The sequence below is a fragment of the Microcaecilia unicolor genome, chromosome 9 (genome assembly GCF_901765095.1).
Source record: "Microcaecilia unicolor chromosome 9, aMicUni1.1, whole genome shotgun sequence".
Classification (NCBI taxonomy): domain Eukaryota; kingdom Metazoa; phylum Chordata; class Amphibia; order Gymnophiona; family Siphonopidae; genus Microcaecilia; species Microcaecilia unicolor.
Genome location: NC_044039.1, coordinates 185,228,559 through 185,245,625, shown reverse-complemented (window position 1 = coordinate 185,245,625; position 17,067 = coordinate 185,228,559). Strand labels below are relative to the sequence as shown.

At 40.1% G+C, this 17,067-nt stretch overlaps 1 protein-coding gene across 1 annotated transcript in view; it reads left to right on the top strand.

The window, feature by feature from the left end:
- The window catches only part of ADSS1 (adenylosuccinate synthase 1), a 98,385-nt gene that overhangs the window by 54,607 nt on the left and 26,711 nt on the right, over positions 1-17,067 (top strand). The window contains exons 6-9 of the mRNA XM_030214404.1: positions 539-646; positions 9,049-9,130; positions 9,277-9,403; positions 15,578-15,732. Of these exons, the coding sequence (XP_030070264.1) occupies positions 539-646; positions 9,049-9,130; positions 9,277-9,403; positions 15,578-15,732 (472 nt within the window). The remainder of the gene's footprint in view (positions 1-538; positions 647-9,048; positions 9,131-9,276; positions 9,404-15,577; positions 15,733-17,067) is intronic.

Sequence of the window (17,067 nt, the reverse complement as noted above, 5' to 3'; positions counted from 1 at the left end):
AAATGCATTAAGAGGCTTTGTGATATTTTTGCAGTTACCATGTGGTAAACTGCGCATTAAGCGCTTTTGTTTTAGGGGTGTATCGTGGATGAAGAATGGGCATGGAAGGTGTTTTGTGATTAGTGTACTGCAAATAATCAGCATTAAATAGGAGGAGCTGTGCTTCTGCACTGTCTGAAAATCTAACACAGAGTTTATAACAGCAAATGCCGGGAGCTCCCCCAATTGTTGCCAGGTTAAATTTGCAGCTACTGCACAGTAAATTCCCGCATTAAGCCACACTAACTGCAAATTTTACTACAGCTTAGTAAAAGGGCCCCTCTGTCTACCTATCTATCTTTCTATCTATCTCTACAGATATTACTATATCCTCACTAAATGTACATGTTTTTTTTTTTAGCATTTTCCACACTAGGTGATATGTATGATCTGTTTTTGGCATGTTATACATTCTATGATTCTTTATTAAATAGATGTCTCCTCAGTATATACCTGGGCATGTCTCAGGTCCTGATAAGATGTGTTTTTGTTTTACAAGTATTGGCACTACAAAAAAAGGAATTGGACCTACGTATTCATCTAAAGCAGCCCGGACAGGCCTCCGTATATGTGACCTTCTTGCTGATTTTGATGAATTTTCTTCAAGGTATCGTTAAAATCAATTTTTAGCAAATCAAAAATTGGTAACTTTTTTGAATGGTATTTTAAGGGTTGGGTATTTCCAATGCTAGTATGCATGAAATTTGTTAAAGACACTGTGAGATCTATAAGCAGTGTTGGGTAAGTTACTTTGTGAAATTAATATATTAGTTTCTAGTTTCCACAAGGAAAAAAACAATATGTTATAGTTACTTGTTTAATAAAAGTAATGTTACTGTGAAAAGTAATATATTACTGTTAGTTACTTGTTTTGACATTACATAAAATTAATTCTAGCAATTATGTGTTGTTGAAAGAAACTACACTGTGTTAATGTCAAAATCATGTCATTCTTCTTATTGAATTCAACTGTAAATGTTGAAGGCCCAGCCATCTTTGTTATCACCTCATGTTGCACAGTTGAACAATTTCACACAAAAGGAAGTTTGCTGGAAACTGAAAGCAGCTCAATAATGGGCCTAGTGATGCAAAGAAAATCAGATGGGTGTCACTAAAAGTAAGAGGAGTCACCTGAACACAGGACTAACCAATGGCAGCGCAGCTTTAAAACTACTCTATGACATCACAATGTGCTTTGACCAATGGAATATGTTCAAATTCTGGGCCTCTAACTGGCAGTTTCAGAAGGGCCCCTCAATGGCAAAGTAACAGTTCCAGAGAGTTTAGAAGCCAACCTAGGATTGCTGAGGTACTATAGGGTCCGCAACAAGGTGAATTCAGGAACTACCAATACCACAATGTGTTGGGATGGAAATCTCTGACCTTAACTGGGTAACTTGGCAGCTCTGAAGATCTGCCTTTGAGCCCATGTACGTTTAAGGGCAAGCATCCTGTCTGACCCTCTTTAAAGTGCAGAAGTCTGTGTGCCTAATACTGCCCCTACTCCTATACCCCACTCTCCACCCCAGGCATTTCTCCTGCTCTTTTCATTTCAACTACCACCCTCCACGGTCCCTTCCTGGGCCTTGTCCAACCTTCTCCCCACCCAACTCCATGCCAGGTCCTCTGCTACCTACATAGATACAAACTTATTCAGTTCCAGTAGGGATATTTTAGGCCAATCCTGGTTTTCAATACAGCTCCAGTGCAGTAAGATACTTATAATCACTGAAATCAGTACTGCCAGTCCCATAATTACAAACAACACAAAATACCGCTGCTCACCTTGTATACAGTGCTCCTCGCTTTGAGAAGGCCTCCCCTCTGTTAAACTTTCACTGGCTTCCCATAAATGCAAGGATCAAATCATATATGGTTTATCACCCTCCTACATGCAAGAACTAATTGATTTACCTTCACGTAATACAGTAAAAACATCCAGAGAATTCCTCACGCTCCGTTATCCAAACTGCAAAGGTCTTTCTTACAAATCAGTCCTTGTTGCAGGCTTCACATGTCAGAGTACCAAAACTTTGGAATTCTCTGCCCAAGCAATTAAGGTACTTAGAAGATTATCTGAGATTCTGTAAATTACTAAAGGCTTTTCTATTGAATGCATATCTTATCAAAAGACAATAAACTAATGTTGCTGTCCCTCTTATATGTTTCAACATATCCAATACTCTTGCCTAGCTTCATGACAAACACACAATTATTCCTAATACATTAAAGTGTTATAATTAATTATCTGACTCTATCATATTTTTGATGTTTTTCTTGAATGTAAGCCACATTGAACCTGAGCTTGTTCAGGATAATGTGGGATAGAAATGTCATAAATAAATAAAATAAACTATATAAACTGGGCCGGTGCTAGGTTTTCTCTCTCTAGACAGAAACATTTGGGGTCACAACAGGGGGGCAAGCCAAAGTGACACTTCAACACATCATACCCTCCCCCACTCACACTTTTAAATTATCAATATAAGACCCCAGGGTCTTCTATACATACAGATGCCCTCCCCCTCCAGCTAGTTTCAGTTATCAGGTAAAACTGCCATTATAATTGATAGGACAGAATCTTAATATAAATCATGGTTTAAATACTACTACTAATCATTTCTATAGCACTACTAGATGTATGCAGTGCTGTACACATTATATGCAGGTACTTTCTCTGTCCCTAGAGGGCTCACAATCTAAGTTTTTGTACCTGGGGCAATGGAGGGTTAAGTGACTTGCCCAAGGTCACAAGGAGCTGCAGTGGGAATTGAACCCAGTTGCCAGAATCAAAGCCTGCTGCACTAACCATTAGGTCACTCCTCCCTGGCGCTCTCTTCTTTCCCTTCCCACCTCCTTCCTTTCTATGGTTAAAACTATTCCTGGAGATTAACACTGCATACACTTTTCGAACACAGGAAAATAGGTGAAGAGGCAATAACAGACATAGATTTCCATTTTCAGAACTAAGCACATTATTTTCAAGGGATAATCTCACAAGCAGCAGGCGCACTCTCCCCTCTTCTCAAACCCAGCACCTCTCTCCCTCCCTATCCTCCATCCAAATCTGAATCCAGCACCTCTCCCTCCCTGCTCTCCTCTCAAATCCAGGGCCTGTGCTTCCCTGCCCCCCTTAAGTTTGGCAACTGTCTTCCTCCCCAGACCCACAAATCTGGCACCTCCTCCTCCTTTCTCCCCCCTGCCTGCCGAATCCAGCACCTCTTCAGCAACCCTGCAACCTTGCCTGGGTTGCCGACAACTGTCAGCAATATAAGCAGTCTCCCTCCTGAGATGCTGGGCCCATGAGAGCTGGGGAAGGGAAGGGAGAGAGTAGCTTACCGGGTTTGTGCTGGCCTGTGTATAAAAGTAATATGCCATAACATTACTCATTAATGAAAAAAATATTAGTTATTTCATTACATTTGCAAAAGTAATCATTACAGTTACTTAATATATTACCGGTAATATATTACTTCATAATATATTACTACCCAACACTGTCTGTAAGCAAGCTCATATACCACACTCTACAAGTATACCTAGAAAATTATTATGAATTAATTGCTAAAGTGCTATTTATTACATAATTTATCCTTTTTGGTTATGTTATACTACACTTTTATTTGGCCTTCCTCAAAATAAATTGGAGCGAAAGCAGTTTATAGCAAATAATTATATATAATAATAAAATGCATCATACAGTAATATTACATCAATAGTATAGTAATAATAACAATTTAAGTTTATATACCTCCTCAGCCTTAAGTTCAGTGCTGTTTATGTTTACTGTTTAGGTTTATTAAAATTCTTGATATACTGCAATTTCCGACTGGCGGATCACAGCAGTTTACAATCCAACTAAAACAGCATGTGTTAAAAGGAATGCCAAATTAAAAGAGAAAAGGGCAGAATGCAAACAAATTGGACATAGCACAACAAAGGCAATAAGAAATTAGACAATAAGCATAATATACACAGAATGATCAATAAATTCAGTTGGGCAGACCGATCTAAAGTTAAGTGATCCTTGTAGTGCACCAAAGTTACGTTGGGGGGAAAAGGGTTTTTAAAAAGGTTTTAAACTTAGAAAAGGACAACTTGGAATGAATATCAACTGGAGGATCGTTCCAGAGTTTGGGAACCTCAAAATAGAAGGCGAATTTGCGAGTGGTCTCATAGTGAGCACACTTTGGAGGGGGCAAAACCAGACAATTTCAGTGCAAAGAATGTAGAGCCCGGGCAGGGGTATAAGGTATGACCACTGTAGATAGGTATGATAGAACTCCCAAATGCAAAGCTTTATGTGCCAAGCATAAAATCTTAAAACAACAGCGGAATTCAACAAGTAACCAAGGAAGACAAATCAAAAGGGGCAAAACATGATCAGATTTTTTAGCCTTACAGAGAAAACGAGCACAAATAGTTTGTAAACTTTGCAGGTGACGCATCTGGGAGTGAGGAATGACACAATAGACTGAGTTAAGTAATCAATTTGGGAGATGGACAAAGGCACGTATTAACGTGTGAAGAGACTGGAAGTCAAGATAACTATGAATAGCATAAAGACGCCAAAATGAGAGAAAACCATGTTTAAGAACTTGTGAAATTTGATTTACAAAAGAGAGTTGTGAATCAATAATGACCCCCAGATAACAAAAAGACTTAACTGTGGAGATAGGGACACCAAAAAGCACTGGAGTAAATGACGGAGGAGATAGCATTCTGGAGATCCCACAAGCTGTAGTTTTAGAAGAGTTAAGAACAAGTTTATTGAGAAGCCACTGAGATAATGTAGAGAGACAAGATTGCAAATGTTGAATTGTCAACAGGGTCTGTGAAAGTAGGATAAATCAATAGAATATTGTCAGCATAAATGAAAAATCAAATAATAATTCCTGAATGAAAGTGGCAAATGGGATTAAGAAAATATTGAAGAAGAAAATATTGAAGAGTAAAGGTGGTAGAATAGACCCCTAAGGGACACCACAGGAAAGAGAACAGTCAGCAGAAGATGATGAGTGTGTCTAACAGTAAAGATAAAACCAGTTAAATATGAAGAAAACCAAGTCAGAACAGTACTCAAAAACCCCAAAGAGTGACGTTGAGATAAAAGAAGTGAGTGATCAATAAGATGAAAGGCTGCAGATAGATCAAGACAAATCAACAAGACAATAGCAGCAGAATCAAGATGGGAAAGTAATTCACTGACCAGAGCTGCTGCAGTAGTCTCTGTACTTACTGTGTGAGGACCGAAAACTGGTTTGACATGGATGAAGTATGGAAAGTTATTTCACATGTGAGAGTAACTGATCAAAGACAATCTTTACCATGCTCTTTCAGATGAAGCATAAATTAGACACAAGACAATAGTTTTCAGGGACAGTGGGATCAAGCGTGAGCTTCTTAAGAATTAGGTGGACCACTGCTTTTTTCCAGGCAGATGGAATAAAATCTGAGAACAGGCTTTGGCAAACCATATGCAGCACCAGCGGCAACAACCATGTTTGTGGAGTAACAGCCTTCTAGAGGGAAGGGGATCAAATGATGAACTTCATAGAGCTCACAGATTTAATTAATTGAGTCAGTATGGGTAAAGAAAAAGTTGTCCAATTAGATATCTGAAGTGAGAAAGAAGGCAGGGGTGGTCCAAGGAAGAAGGAACAGTGAAAAGTTAATTAAAAGTATCTTTATTGAAGAAGAACCCAGCTTGGCCATGTTTCGGCTTTGCCTTCGTCAGAGGTATATCAGATTCTTCAAAGCAATATTAAAAAACTGCCTCAGCAAGAGAATCAACATCCTTTCACCTCACTTTCCGCTTCTGTCTCACACACTGCCATAGCTAAGGGAATGACTGGAAATGTAGGGAAATCACATGGGATTCCCAGTCATTCCCTTAGCTACGGTGGTCTGAGAGAGTGAAACAGAAAGCGAGATGAAATAATGTTGATTCTCTCTGCTGGGGCAGTTTTTCAATATTGTTTTGAAGAATCTGATGACCCCTGACAAAGGCAAAGCCAAAACTTGGTCAAGTTGGGTCCTTCATCAATAAAGATACTTTTAATGAACTCTTGACTGTTCCTCCTTTCTTGGACCACCCCTGCTGTCTTTCTCACTTCCTTTGATCCTGCAGAGGTTTACTCCTTTTTTCTTCTCAATTAGATATCTGAACAGAAATGGGGACAACCATCTCCTGTTGAGGAGGAGAAGACAAAGTGACTGAGGGGAGTGAAGAGTGAAGCTTCTGAACATTTGTTGAGAAAAAAGAGGCTAGTGTGCTCGGGGAGGGTTGGACACTTACACTAGTAGCTGGAGTTAGGTGAGAAACAATATTAAAGAGTCTTTTACTCGGATTTCAAGAATTAGTAATCTATTTAGAATAGTAGGCCTTCTTCACCTGTTTGGATTGAAAATTTTAAAGGTGACTGATAGTCTTGAAAGTAAACCATGACTCCGTAGAATGATACTTATGCCATGTGCGTTCAGACCTGTGCAGTGTACAATAAGAGTGAATAACATCCTAATATTTATTTTAAATAGCAATTTAAATCACATTACTAAAGTAGGAATCAATAAGATTGACCAAAATATTTAGTAAACAACCATGGGGCTGATAGCAAGGGTTAGATTCTATATACGGCACCTGAAAAATCTGCACGGAAAAGAAATACACCTAGGTGTATTCTCTAAAGTGCGCCTAAATTTTATAGAATAGGCTTAAATTTCCACGCGGTATATAGAATTACACCGAGCACCTCTCCACTTGACAAAATCTAATCATGGCCATCTATGCCATGTTTTACTTGGCATAAATCCCAACACCTAAATTAGGTGCAGAGCGAGTGTACTCTATAACAACACATACATTTTAGAAATGTCCATGCCCCGCCCATGGCCACACCCCCTTTTCAACTATACAACTTAGAATTTACACACACCACATTACAGAACATGCTTAACGAGTTGTGTGTGTAAATCTTAATGCCAATTAGTTCTGACAATTGCTTGTTAGCATCCAATTAACGGCGCTGATTAGTTAGTTAAACAATTAAGTTACGTACATTGTAATAGAATATGCTTCGATTTCCACACTGAAATTAAGGCATGATATATAGAATCCCAGGGTTAAGGGCTAATATTCATCCCATAAGCGGCCAGGTTTAGTGCATAAGTAGGACTGCATAAAAGTCTGTCCTATTGTTATGTGCTAGCCCATGGCCACTTAAGTGCTGAATATCAACTTAAGCGGCTATGAGTTAGCCTGCTTAACAATAACCACATATTCAAAGCTGAAGCTCACACAGATCCCAGCTTTGAATATCTAGGAATAACTCCATTGGCGGTGAGCAAAACTCTCATCACCACCATCTGAATATCAGACCTCCATGTTTTTAACGGTTTATGGAAAGTATAAATAATTTTGTTCCTGCCTCAGAACTAATAAAACAGAGTTCCATAAGTATGGAGCTGCCTCGTGCAAGATTCTACTACGGGTGGGCATTAACCTAAATTATTTGTTGATTGGAAGCTTGATCTTATTCATATACAAATCATGCCATAAATAAGGCGTGGATCTCAGCTTCAAATAGGAAGTCACATAACATGGACTCATACTATTTAGAATTTTTTAAATGGTAAAAAAAAAAAACCCATTTGATGTCAGTTCTAGCAGAAAATGGAACCAATGTAATTGCTTCGATATAGGGGAAATGGGACTTGATATACTGACTTTCTGAGGTTTTTGCAACTACATTCAAAGCTGTTTACATATATTTAGGTACTTATTTTGTACCAGGGGCAATGGAGTGTTAAGTGACTTGCCCAGAGTCACAAGGAGCTGCAGTGGGAATTGAACTCAGTTCCCCAGGATCAAAGTCCACTGCACTAACCACTAGGCTACTCCTCCACTCCATATAGTGGTGATCCTATCAAATTTTGATTTATATAAAACATTTTTAGCATATAATATAACCATAAAAAATAAGCAAATCAATAAATATAGCATGCAGTAGTCTGGAACCATGACTCAATCTACCCCACTCTCACTAGCAAGGAATGAGGATCTACTTAACCCATGCAACATCCCACTTAAGTGCAAAACCCCCTAATCTCCCCAGTTCCTCGTTTGCTACTGAAGGCACTCTCAAAGGGGCCCTCCTCCACATCAAGGTTGCCCAGAAAGGCCTCTTTATAAGACATCAGTGAGGGACATGGCCAGCAGCAGTAGCCTAGCATGAGTTAGTGGAAAAATAGCAGCTGGGTCAGATGTCGATTGTCAACTGTGACACAGGCTTAGTAGCAATTCCAACTATGACCAGGGCTCAGTAACAATTACCCCCATCAGCATGGCACCTGCAGTTCTCAGGGTAGCTAACTTCATATATTATCACACAGGTTTCCCAGTGTAATCCATCATCGGTTATCTCAGGACCAGCGTTCAAATGAATGCATGGGACATAACCATAAATTCACTTAAAACAACAACAGGAAGATATAAGTATTATTTAAAGTACCTGTTGGAACAGTGTTTCTCAACCCTTTCCTGAAGATACTCCTAGCCAGACAGTTTTTCAGGATTACCACAATAAATATGCATGAATTAGATTTGCATACAATATGTCTCCAATATGTCAGATTTATCTCAGGCATATTTGTGATAATTTGGAAAACCTGACCTGCTAGGTGTGTCCTCAGGAGAGGGTTGAGAAGCAGTGCATTAGAAAATATTTAGAGAGAATCAAACCATTGGGTTCCTTTTACAAAGCCGCACTAGCAATTCTGGCGTGGCAAATGCAACGAAGCCTATTCAATTTCTATGGGCTTGGTCGCATTTGCCGCTCTGGAATCCCTAGCATGGCTTTGTAAAAGGAGCCCATTGTGATGTGTTCTTTCCCAGCACTAAGAGTGGAAATGAGTGAATATTTTTCTAGATCAGCATGTTGCCAAAATTTTGAACGATTCTTGGTACATGACTTTCTGGCTACAATTTGTGGGTTATTTAATGTCTCATAGATTTAAGATCCTGGCACATCAACACCAGTCTATGTTCCCTACTTTGGAAATAGACATAGAAGGGCAACTGAGAAAATTAAAGGTAAAAAAGGCACTTCAAAAGGTAGACTTGTTTATTTTGTGTATGTTCTCGTTTGCTTCACGTGTCAAGTCAAGAGACTGGCTTGTCATTCTACAGCTTTACTAAAACTGTTTAGAATAAATCTGGGTTTGTGTTGAAAATTTCAGATGTTAGCTGAAAAAATAAGGCCCATGGTCCGAGATGGCATTTATTTTATGTACGAAGCCCTTCACGGTTCTCCAAAAAAGATCCTGGTGGAAGGAGCCAATGCTGCACTGCTAGACATTGACTTCGGTATGTTTCCTACAAAGAACAAAGTACCATTAAGAGGAATCTGTGGCTGAGACTTAAGTCCTGGAGGTTTATCTAAGAAAATAAGAAAAGAAATGACTTCTTTCCCCTCCTTTTCATAAAATGCATTTGTACATAGATAGCTTGTGTGTACTGTTCTGGTTAGAATTAGTTTAAAACAAACTAATATGTTTACACAGTTTGGCACATATCACCTGGCTTATATTAATGTTGAGTAATGTACTAACATTTACAGTGGCATACCAAGGGGGGGCGGTGGGGGCGGTCCACCCCGGGTGCACGCCGCTGGGGGGGGTGCCGCGTGTCTGTCGGCAGCGCTCGTTCCCTGCTCCTCTGCCCTGGAACGGGTTACTTCCTGTTCCGGGGCAGAGGGAGCAGGGAACGAGCGAAGTCGACAGGCACGCGGCACCCCCCCAGCAGGTAAAGATGCACCTGGGGGTGGTGTCGTTTCGCCGGGGGGAGCTGTCCGTCATTTCGCCACTGGGGGGGTGCCACGCGTCTGTTGGCAATGCTCGTTCCCTGCTCCCTCTGCCCCAGAACAGGAAATAACCCGTTCCAGGGCAGAGGGAGCAGGGAACGAGCGTTGCCGACAGACGCACGGCACCCCCCCAGCAGGTAAAGATGCACCCGGGGGGGCTGTCCGTCATTTCGCTGGGGGGGGGGGTCGCGCTGCACCCAGGGGGGGGGGCGCATCGGCAATCCGCCCCGGGTGTCAGCCACCCTAGGAACGCCACTGAACATTTATATTTGGTGCAATTCTAAACAGATATACAGTATCCCCCCCAATTCTATAAACTTGTGTGCTCGTTTTTACGCTTAGCTTCCAAAGTTGCATGCACAATATTGGCAGCTATGGACTAGAATTCTATAAATCGTGTATAAAAAATTGATGCCGAAAAAAACCTGCTTAAGTGCTATTCTATGTGCCGCACCTAAAGTTAGGCACAGTTTATAGAATAGCGCTTAAGTGCAAGGGTCGCGTGTAAATCTAGGCATGTAAGTTTGCACCAATGAAAATGTGGTGCAAATGCCTGCACTAAAATATACATGCAGAACCCCCTTATTCTATAATTAGATGCATGACTGGAATCCACGCCCATACTCCGCCCTGAAACACCCATGACCCTCCCATTTCCACAACCCATTTTCTGGGACGCGTGTAAAATTTGTTCCTGTACATATTAATTGATTTCAATTAGCGCTAATAGCTTCTTAAAAAGCCAGTTAAAAGGCAGGTGCAAGTTGGGCATGTGACCACATGCAGTATTTGGTGACTTTTATAGAACCAGGGGGTACATGTATAACAATTTAATAATGAGCTGTTAATTGATATTTATGAGCAATAATTGGCTATAATTGATGTTAATTGGCCCTAATTAGCAGTTATGCACATAACTGCAATTAGTTGTATTCTACAAAATGTGCACACAGAATCCATAGCTTGCAACTGTAAGGAGGGAAATGGACCTGTTTGGAGCATGGGCAGGTCAGGGGCACTTGTGCTCACATGTTATAGAATACTAGCAATTAAGCACCTACAGCAGTTAGCCACAACCATTTACACCAGCCATTGAGCTAGCGTATCAGCACCTAAAGTTAGACATGTGACTGCAGAATTATGCTAGAATTCTATAATGACAATTGTGCATTCAATTGCAAATATAAAATTCGCGCTTTGATGTCCTTTTTACAAAGGCGTGCTAACATTTTTAGCGCATGCGTTAAATATGCATGCGCTAAACACTAGAGATGCCCATATATTCCCAAAGACATTTCTAGCGTTTAGCGTTCACTAAAAATGCTAGCGCGCCTTTGTAAAAGGACCCCTTAGTGCACATCGTCCCAGGGCCTAACTGTAGACGTTCTGTAGAGAATTACCCCCTATGTTTGTATAGCTTCTTTGGGGGCCCCTTTATTAAACTATATTAAGCACATCCCCAAATTCTTTAAATGGTACTCAAAATTTCATGTGCAAATTTGGGCGCACACTCAGTTTGGATGCACAATTTAAATGAATAACAAACCAGTTAGCTCCAGTAATTAGGTGCTAATGATCAATTATTGGCGTTAAGTAGTAATTATTGGCATTAAGTGGCGACCGCACCTCGAATATTGTGTTCAATTCTGGTTGCCGCATCTCAAAAAAGATATAGTGGAATTAGAAAAGGTTCAGAGAAGGGCGACGAAAATGATAAAGGGGATGGGATGACTTCCCTATGAGGATAGGCTAAAGCGGCTAGGGCTCTTCAGCTTGGAGAAAAGGCGGCTGAGAGGAGCTATGATAGAGGTCTATAAAATAATGAGTGGAGTTGAACGGGTAGATGTGAAGCGTCTGGTAACGCTTTCCAAAAATACTAGGACTAGGGGGCATGCGATGAAGCTACAATGTAGTAAATTTAAATTGAATTGGAGAAACTTTTTCTTCACTCAACGTGTAATTAAATCTGGAATTCGTTGCCAGAGAATGTGGTAAAGGCAGTTAGCTTAGCGGAGTTTACAAAAGGTTTGGACAGCTTCCTAAAGGAAAAATCCATAGACCATTATTAAATGGACTTGGGGAAAATCCACTATTTCTGGGATAAGCAGAATAGAATGTTTTGTACTTTTTTGGGATCTTGACAGGTATTTGTGACCTGGATTGGCTACTGTTGGAAACAGGATGCTGGGCCTGATGGACCTTTGGTCTTTCCTAGTATGGCAATACTTACGTACTTATGTACAATTTGAATTTACACATGCATTTTCCTAGTCGGTATTCTATAAAAATGCATGCATACATTTTTAAGCGTGCATCTGAAAAGGAGGCATAACTATGGAAGGGACATGGGTGGGTCAGGGGCAGCAGCATTATAGAATACAGGAGATCTGCACTATTCTATAAATGGCACCCAACTTGAAGAAATGTTAAAAGAGATTAGGAAAGTTGGCAGATTGGGCAATACTATAATAATGGAGTTTCAATTACCCCAATATTGACTGGATAAATGTTACATCAGGGAGTGCCAGGGAGGTAAAATTTCTAGATGTAATAAATGACTGCTTCTTAGAGCAGCTGGTCTAGGAACCGACAAGGGGGAAGCCATTTTGGATCTGGTCCTTGGTAGCGTGCAGGGCATAATGCGAGAGGTGGCGATGTTGGGTCCCCTGGAAAACTGTAATCATAATATGATCAAGTCTGAGCTATTATCTGGGATGAACTTGCAAAGGAAATCTACTGTAGCTGCATTTAATTTTTGAAAGGGCATGGCTGTTATTCAAAAATACCATCTTGGAAGCTCAGGCCAGATGCATTCCACGTATTTGCAAAGGTGGAAAGAAGAGAAAACGTCAGCAAGCGTGGTTAAAAGGTGAAGTAAAAGAGGCCATTATAGCCAAAAGATTGTCCTTCAAAGAAAGAAAAAAGGACCTAAATGAAGAAAATAAGAAGCAACATAAATACTGGCAAGTCAGATGCAAAGCATTAATAAAGAAGGCTAAAAGAGAATATGAAGAGAAACTTGCTGCAGAGGTTAAAACTCACAGTAACTCTTCAGGTACATCAGAAGCAGAAAGCCTGCGAGGGAATCCGTCTAGGGCTCTTCAGCTTGGAGAAAAGACAGCTGAGGGGAGATATGATAGAGGTCTATAAAATAATGAGTGGAATGGGACAGGTAGATGTGAATCATTTGTTTAGTCTTACCAAAAATACTAGGACTAGAGGGCATGCGATGAAGCTACAAAGTAGTAAATTTAATACGAATTGGAGAAAATCTTTCTTCACTCAACGTGTAATTAAACTCTGGAATTCGTTGCCAGAGAATGTGGTAAAAGTGGTTATCTTAGCGGGGTTTTAAAAAGGTCTGGACAGCTTCCTCAAGGAAACGTCCATAGACCATTATTAAATTGACTTAGGGAAAATCCACTGCTTATTTCTGGGATACGCAAATCTAGATAAGGAGAGCACGTTGTCACAACAGAAATATATTGTGTATAAAGGGGACGTCTCATACAGTCACACAGACACTTAGAAGTGTCTGGCTTATGTTGAGCCAATATATTTGTGATGACATATAATCATTGACTGCCCCCAACCTCCAATGGTGCACAATATTTGCTTTTCGTGAGATTGCTCGTGTTCAATTTTTAAATGTACGTGTCTTAATATCACACTGTGTCCAATCACTTTTTTTTATAGTTGTTTTTGTGTGCACCCATAGAGTTCTAGATCTTCAAAAACTATATCGCTGTTGTAGTCAACTAAATCAATGAAAGCAAAAGCATATATATATAACTTATCTTAATCTTCTTAGAAGCTACGAGTCACTTTATATTGCTTTAAATCCAACGATTAATGTGTCTCTCGTGCTTCATAGACTTCGCTTATCGAGTCCTGATCAGATCTCCGGGATCAATGCCCACCCGACAGGAGCCTGTTTTGCAGTTATTTGCTTTGTCAAGGACAATAGGCATATATCTGTTAAAACATGGAGAACATGTACTTAATTCACAAATCTGCTTATTTTTGCTTAATTTTTACATACCATGTATATCTATGGCGTCTGGTCTTACTTTGACGGCACTCACTGCCTATATTGAGTGCCGTCAAAGTAAGACCAGACGCCATGGATATACATGGGTGCAAGAATATGGAATAATTTACCGATAGAGATTCGTCTAATTACGCCTTTTATTTTTTGCTTAGAAAAGCTCGTAAAACTTACTTATTTTCATTGTATAAATAAGTTTATACGTTTTAAGGAATATGAATTATATCTGTTTCTTTATTCTTTATGAGGGCTGTACATGTAATTCCTTTCAGCTAAGAATGTGTTCTCTTTTGTAATCCGCTTTGAATTGCCGAGAAAAAAAGCGGTATATAAGTCACAGAATAGAACAGAACATGCAGCATCCCAGTGCCTAACTTTAGGCACAAGACAAAAATAGCACAATCACAATCATAAAGAGAACAGAGCAATTTCTTGGCAACAGGGTTATCACGGCCAGGTCTCCAGAAGAAGCTGTTGCAAAATGGGTCCCCGTCGGGACCGAAGCTGACTTTTTGATCCGTTCATTGCGTTGTGAGTCTCGGTATTGCCTCACTTGAAGATAGGATCCACTGTGATGCAGAGTAAGGAGCAGCATCACTTTAACGCAGTGAAATTATAGTGCTGTGGAAAGAATCACTACAAAGCTAAGTGTGCTTTTGATTTATTCGTACATAGAGGTTTTTTGATGTAATTAAAGAGACAGACTGTTTCGTTTTTTTTTGGGGGGGGGGTAGAGGTTTTTTTTAGACCCATGATTACTTTTTTCACTGGTCACAGTTAAAAGTGGTTGCACTTAAGGTCTAGGTTGTACCATTTTTTTGATAATCTATATATAAAATATAGTTTTCCTGAGTTTTCTAGTGTTTCACCATTATTTTTCAAGGTTTTCCTAACTTTAGGCAACCTGCAGAGAACTACCCCCTCCTTGGAGACTGCCACTGAAATTCACTACAGTTGACCCCAGTGCTATCTGGGTAACATAGGGGCAGTTCGTATAGAAGCCAAGATTTGTCCAGAGAGCAGAACCTAGATAAATAACTTAGGATACGAAAAGGTTGTACTACATTTCCAATTAGTTATCCGGATACTGATGCTGAAGATCGCTGTTATCCACATAAAAGTGGCGGTTATCAGCATACACAGATATTCAACACCTATATCTGGATATTGGCTGGTGCTAGCTAAACTTCAAACGCTGCAGTCGACGTAGAAATGAAATGCCGATCACAGTCTGAACATTGACCCAGATGTATATGTATTCATTTGTGATGTTTCCTTAAACAAAAGTCTGCTAGGTTTTAAAATAAAAGGAAACTTTTTTTCATTGTAGGTTGACTCATTCTCTTTGGCTAACAAGTATTGAAGCTAAATTATAATGTATTGAAAAAAATGCCAGTGCATCTAGTTTGTGATTTCAGAGGTCTGCACATAATTATAAAGAGGAGTAACCCTTCGTAGGGCTGAGTCAAATATCCTTCATTTCTTTTCAGGATGAGGAAAACATTTTAGGCCAAATGTCTAAATATATTTAACCATTTCCATGATCTAGTAAGTTTTCAGAAGAAATCCCTGAATAATGAAATCTAGTTTGTAAATATGGATGTTGACTTGGTGCTTTATTTTTTTGCAGGCACTTATCCTTTTGTGACTTCATCAAACTGTACTGTAGGAGGGGTTTGTACTGGTCTTGGCGTTCCTCCCCAAAACATTGGAGAAGTCTATGGTGTGGTGAAGGCATATACGACCAGGGTGGGAATTGGAGCGTTCCCAACAGAGCAACTCAATGTGAGTCTCCTGTGTAATAACTGAGTACCAAACTTTGTGAGAATTAAACATACTGTAGATCAGGAATGGACAAAACCTTTGGGAAACCTAGGAGCCAACTTTTCTGAAGCCATTGAGGCTGCCAAACTCACCACACATGTCACTTCCCCGGACACACTGAACAAGTCTGCTCAGTATCAAGAGTAGAAGAGGAACTTTCTCTGCTCCCTCACAAACTGTCGCTTATATACACTCATTCACCCTTATGAACTCTCTCTCTCCCTTCCTCAGGCCTGACTCCAGCACATACTCCCTTCCTATCTCCAGGTCTAAGCCCACCAGCCTCTACCTCCTATCTCCTCAGAAGCAGCTGTGACAGGACAGTTCAGTCGCTGCAGCCTTTTCCTCTTCCTCCTTCCAGCCCTTGTGATACCACCCTTTTGTTAGTGTCTCTCTCTTTTTCTGTCCCTGCAAACTGATGCGACATTACCTTTCCTTCCAGACCATGTGGGCTGATGATGTTGCCGTCTTCTTCAGAATGCTCTCTTTTTCAGCCATAATTACCCTCCTCTATATTAGATCATTATTTTGTGTACTGATTAGTATCAACAGCCCATCTGATAACGTACTTTCTGTTCAACAAACAGCCTGTCATTTGACTCTACTATCAGACTAGCTTCCCCTAACCTGATCATTTAAATATACTGGATTGAAAGGTGCAGGCAAAGTTCATAACACACTGAGGTAGATATGATTTTCTCCTGAAAGGTCTAACTACATTCCAGTTTACTTATGCCACCAGCTCCATACCGTTGTTAAAATCATTTCTTAATTTTGAAAATAATGCTTCAGTAATAATAGCACATGATGAGATAGTTTTGTGAGCATATAAACACCAGTGCAGAGTAACACTCTAATGCAAGCTTGTTCAACCATTTTTCTATTGGGGGCCACATTTTATATTTTGTAACATTTGGAGGGCCAAAACATGCACCGTCATATTTTGCCACATCTTTCTTCAAATAGTGGCAAAATACAGAGGATCAGAGTCAAGATGGCGACAGGAACGGAATTGAGGCCCCCTAGCTCTTCAATGTCGCCTTCAACACCTAACCACCATACCTCCATTCAGGAAATCTAGACTGCCCTAACTTGACATTTCGTCCTTTAGATTGTAAGCTTCTTTGAGCAGGGACTGTCCTTCATTGTTAAACTGTACAGCGCTGCGTAACCCTAGTAGCGCTCTAGAAATGTTAAGTAGTAGTAGTAGTAGTAGCTCCTGAGACTTGAAAATGCTCTGGCACGAGGATCTTTCCGATTTTGGTATGGGGAAGAGAAAGAGAACCCATAGCCTTA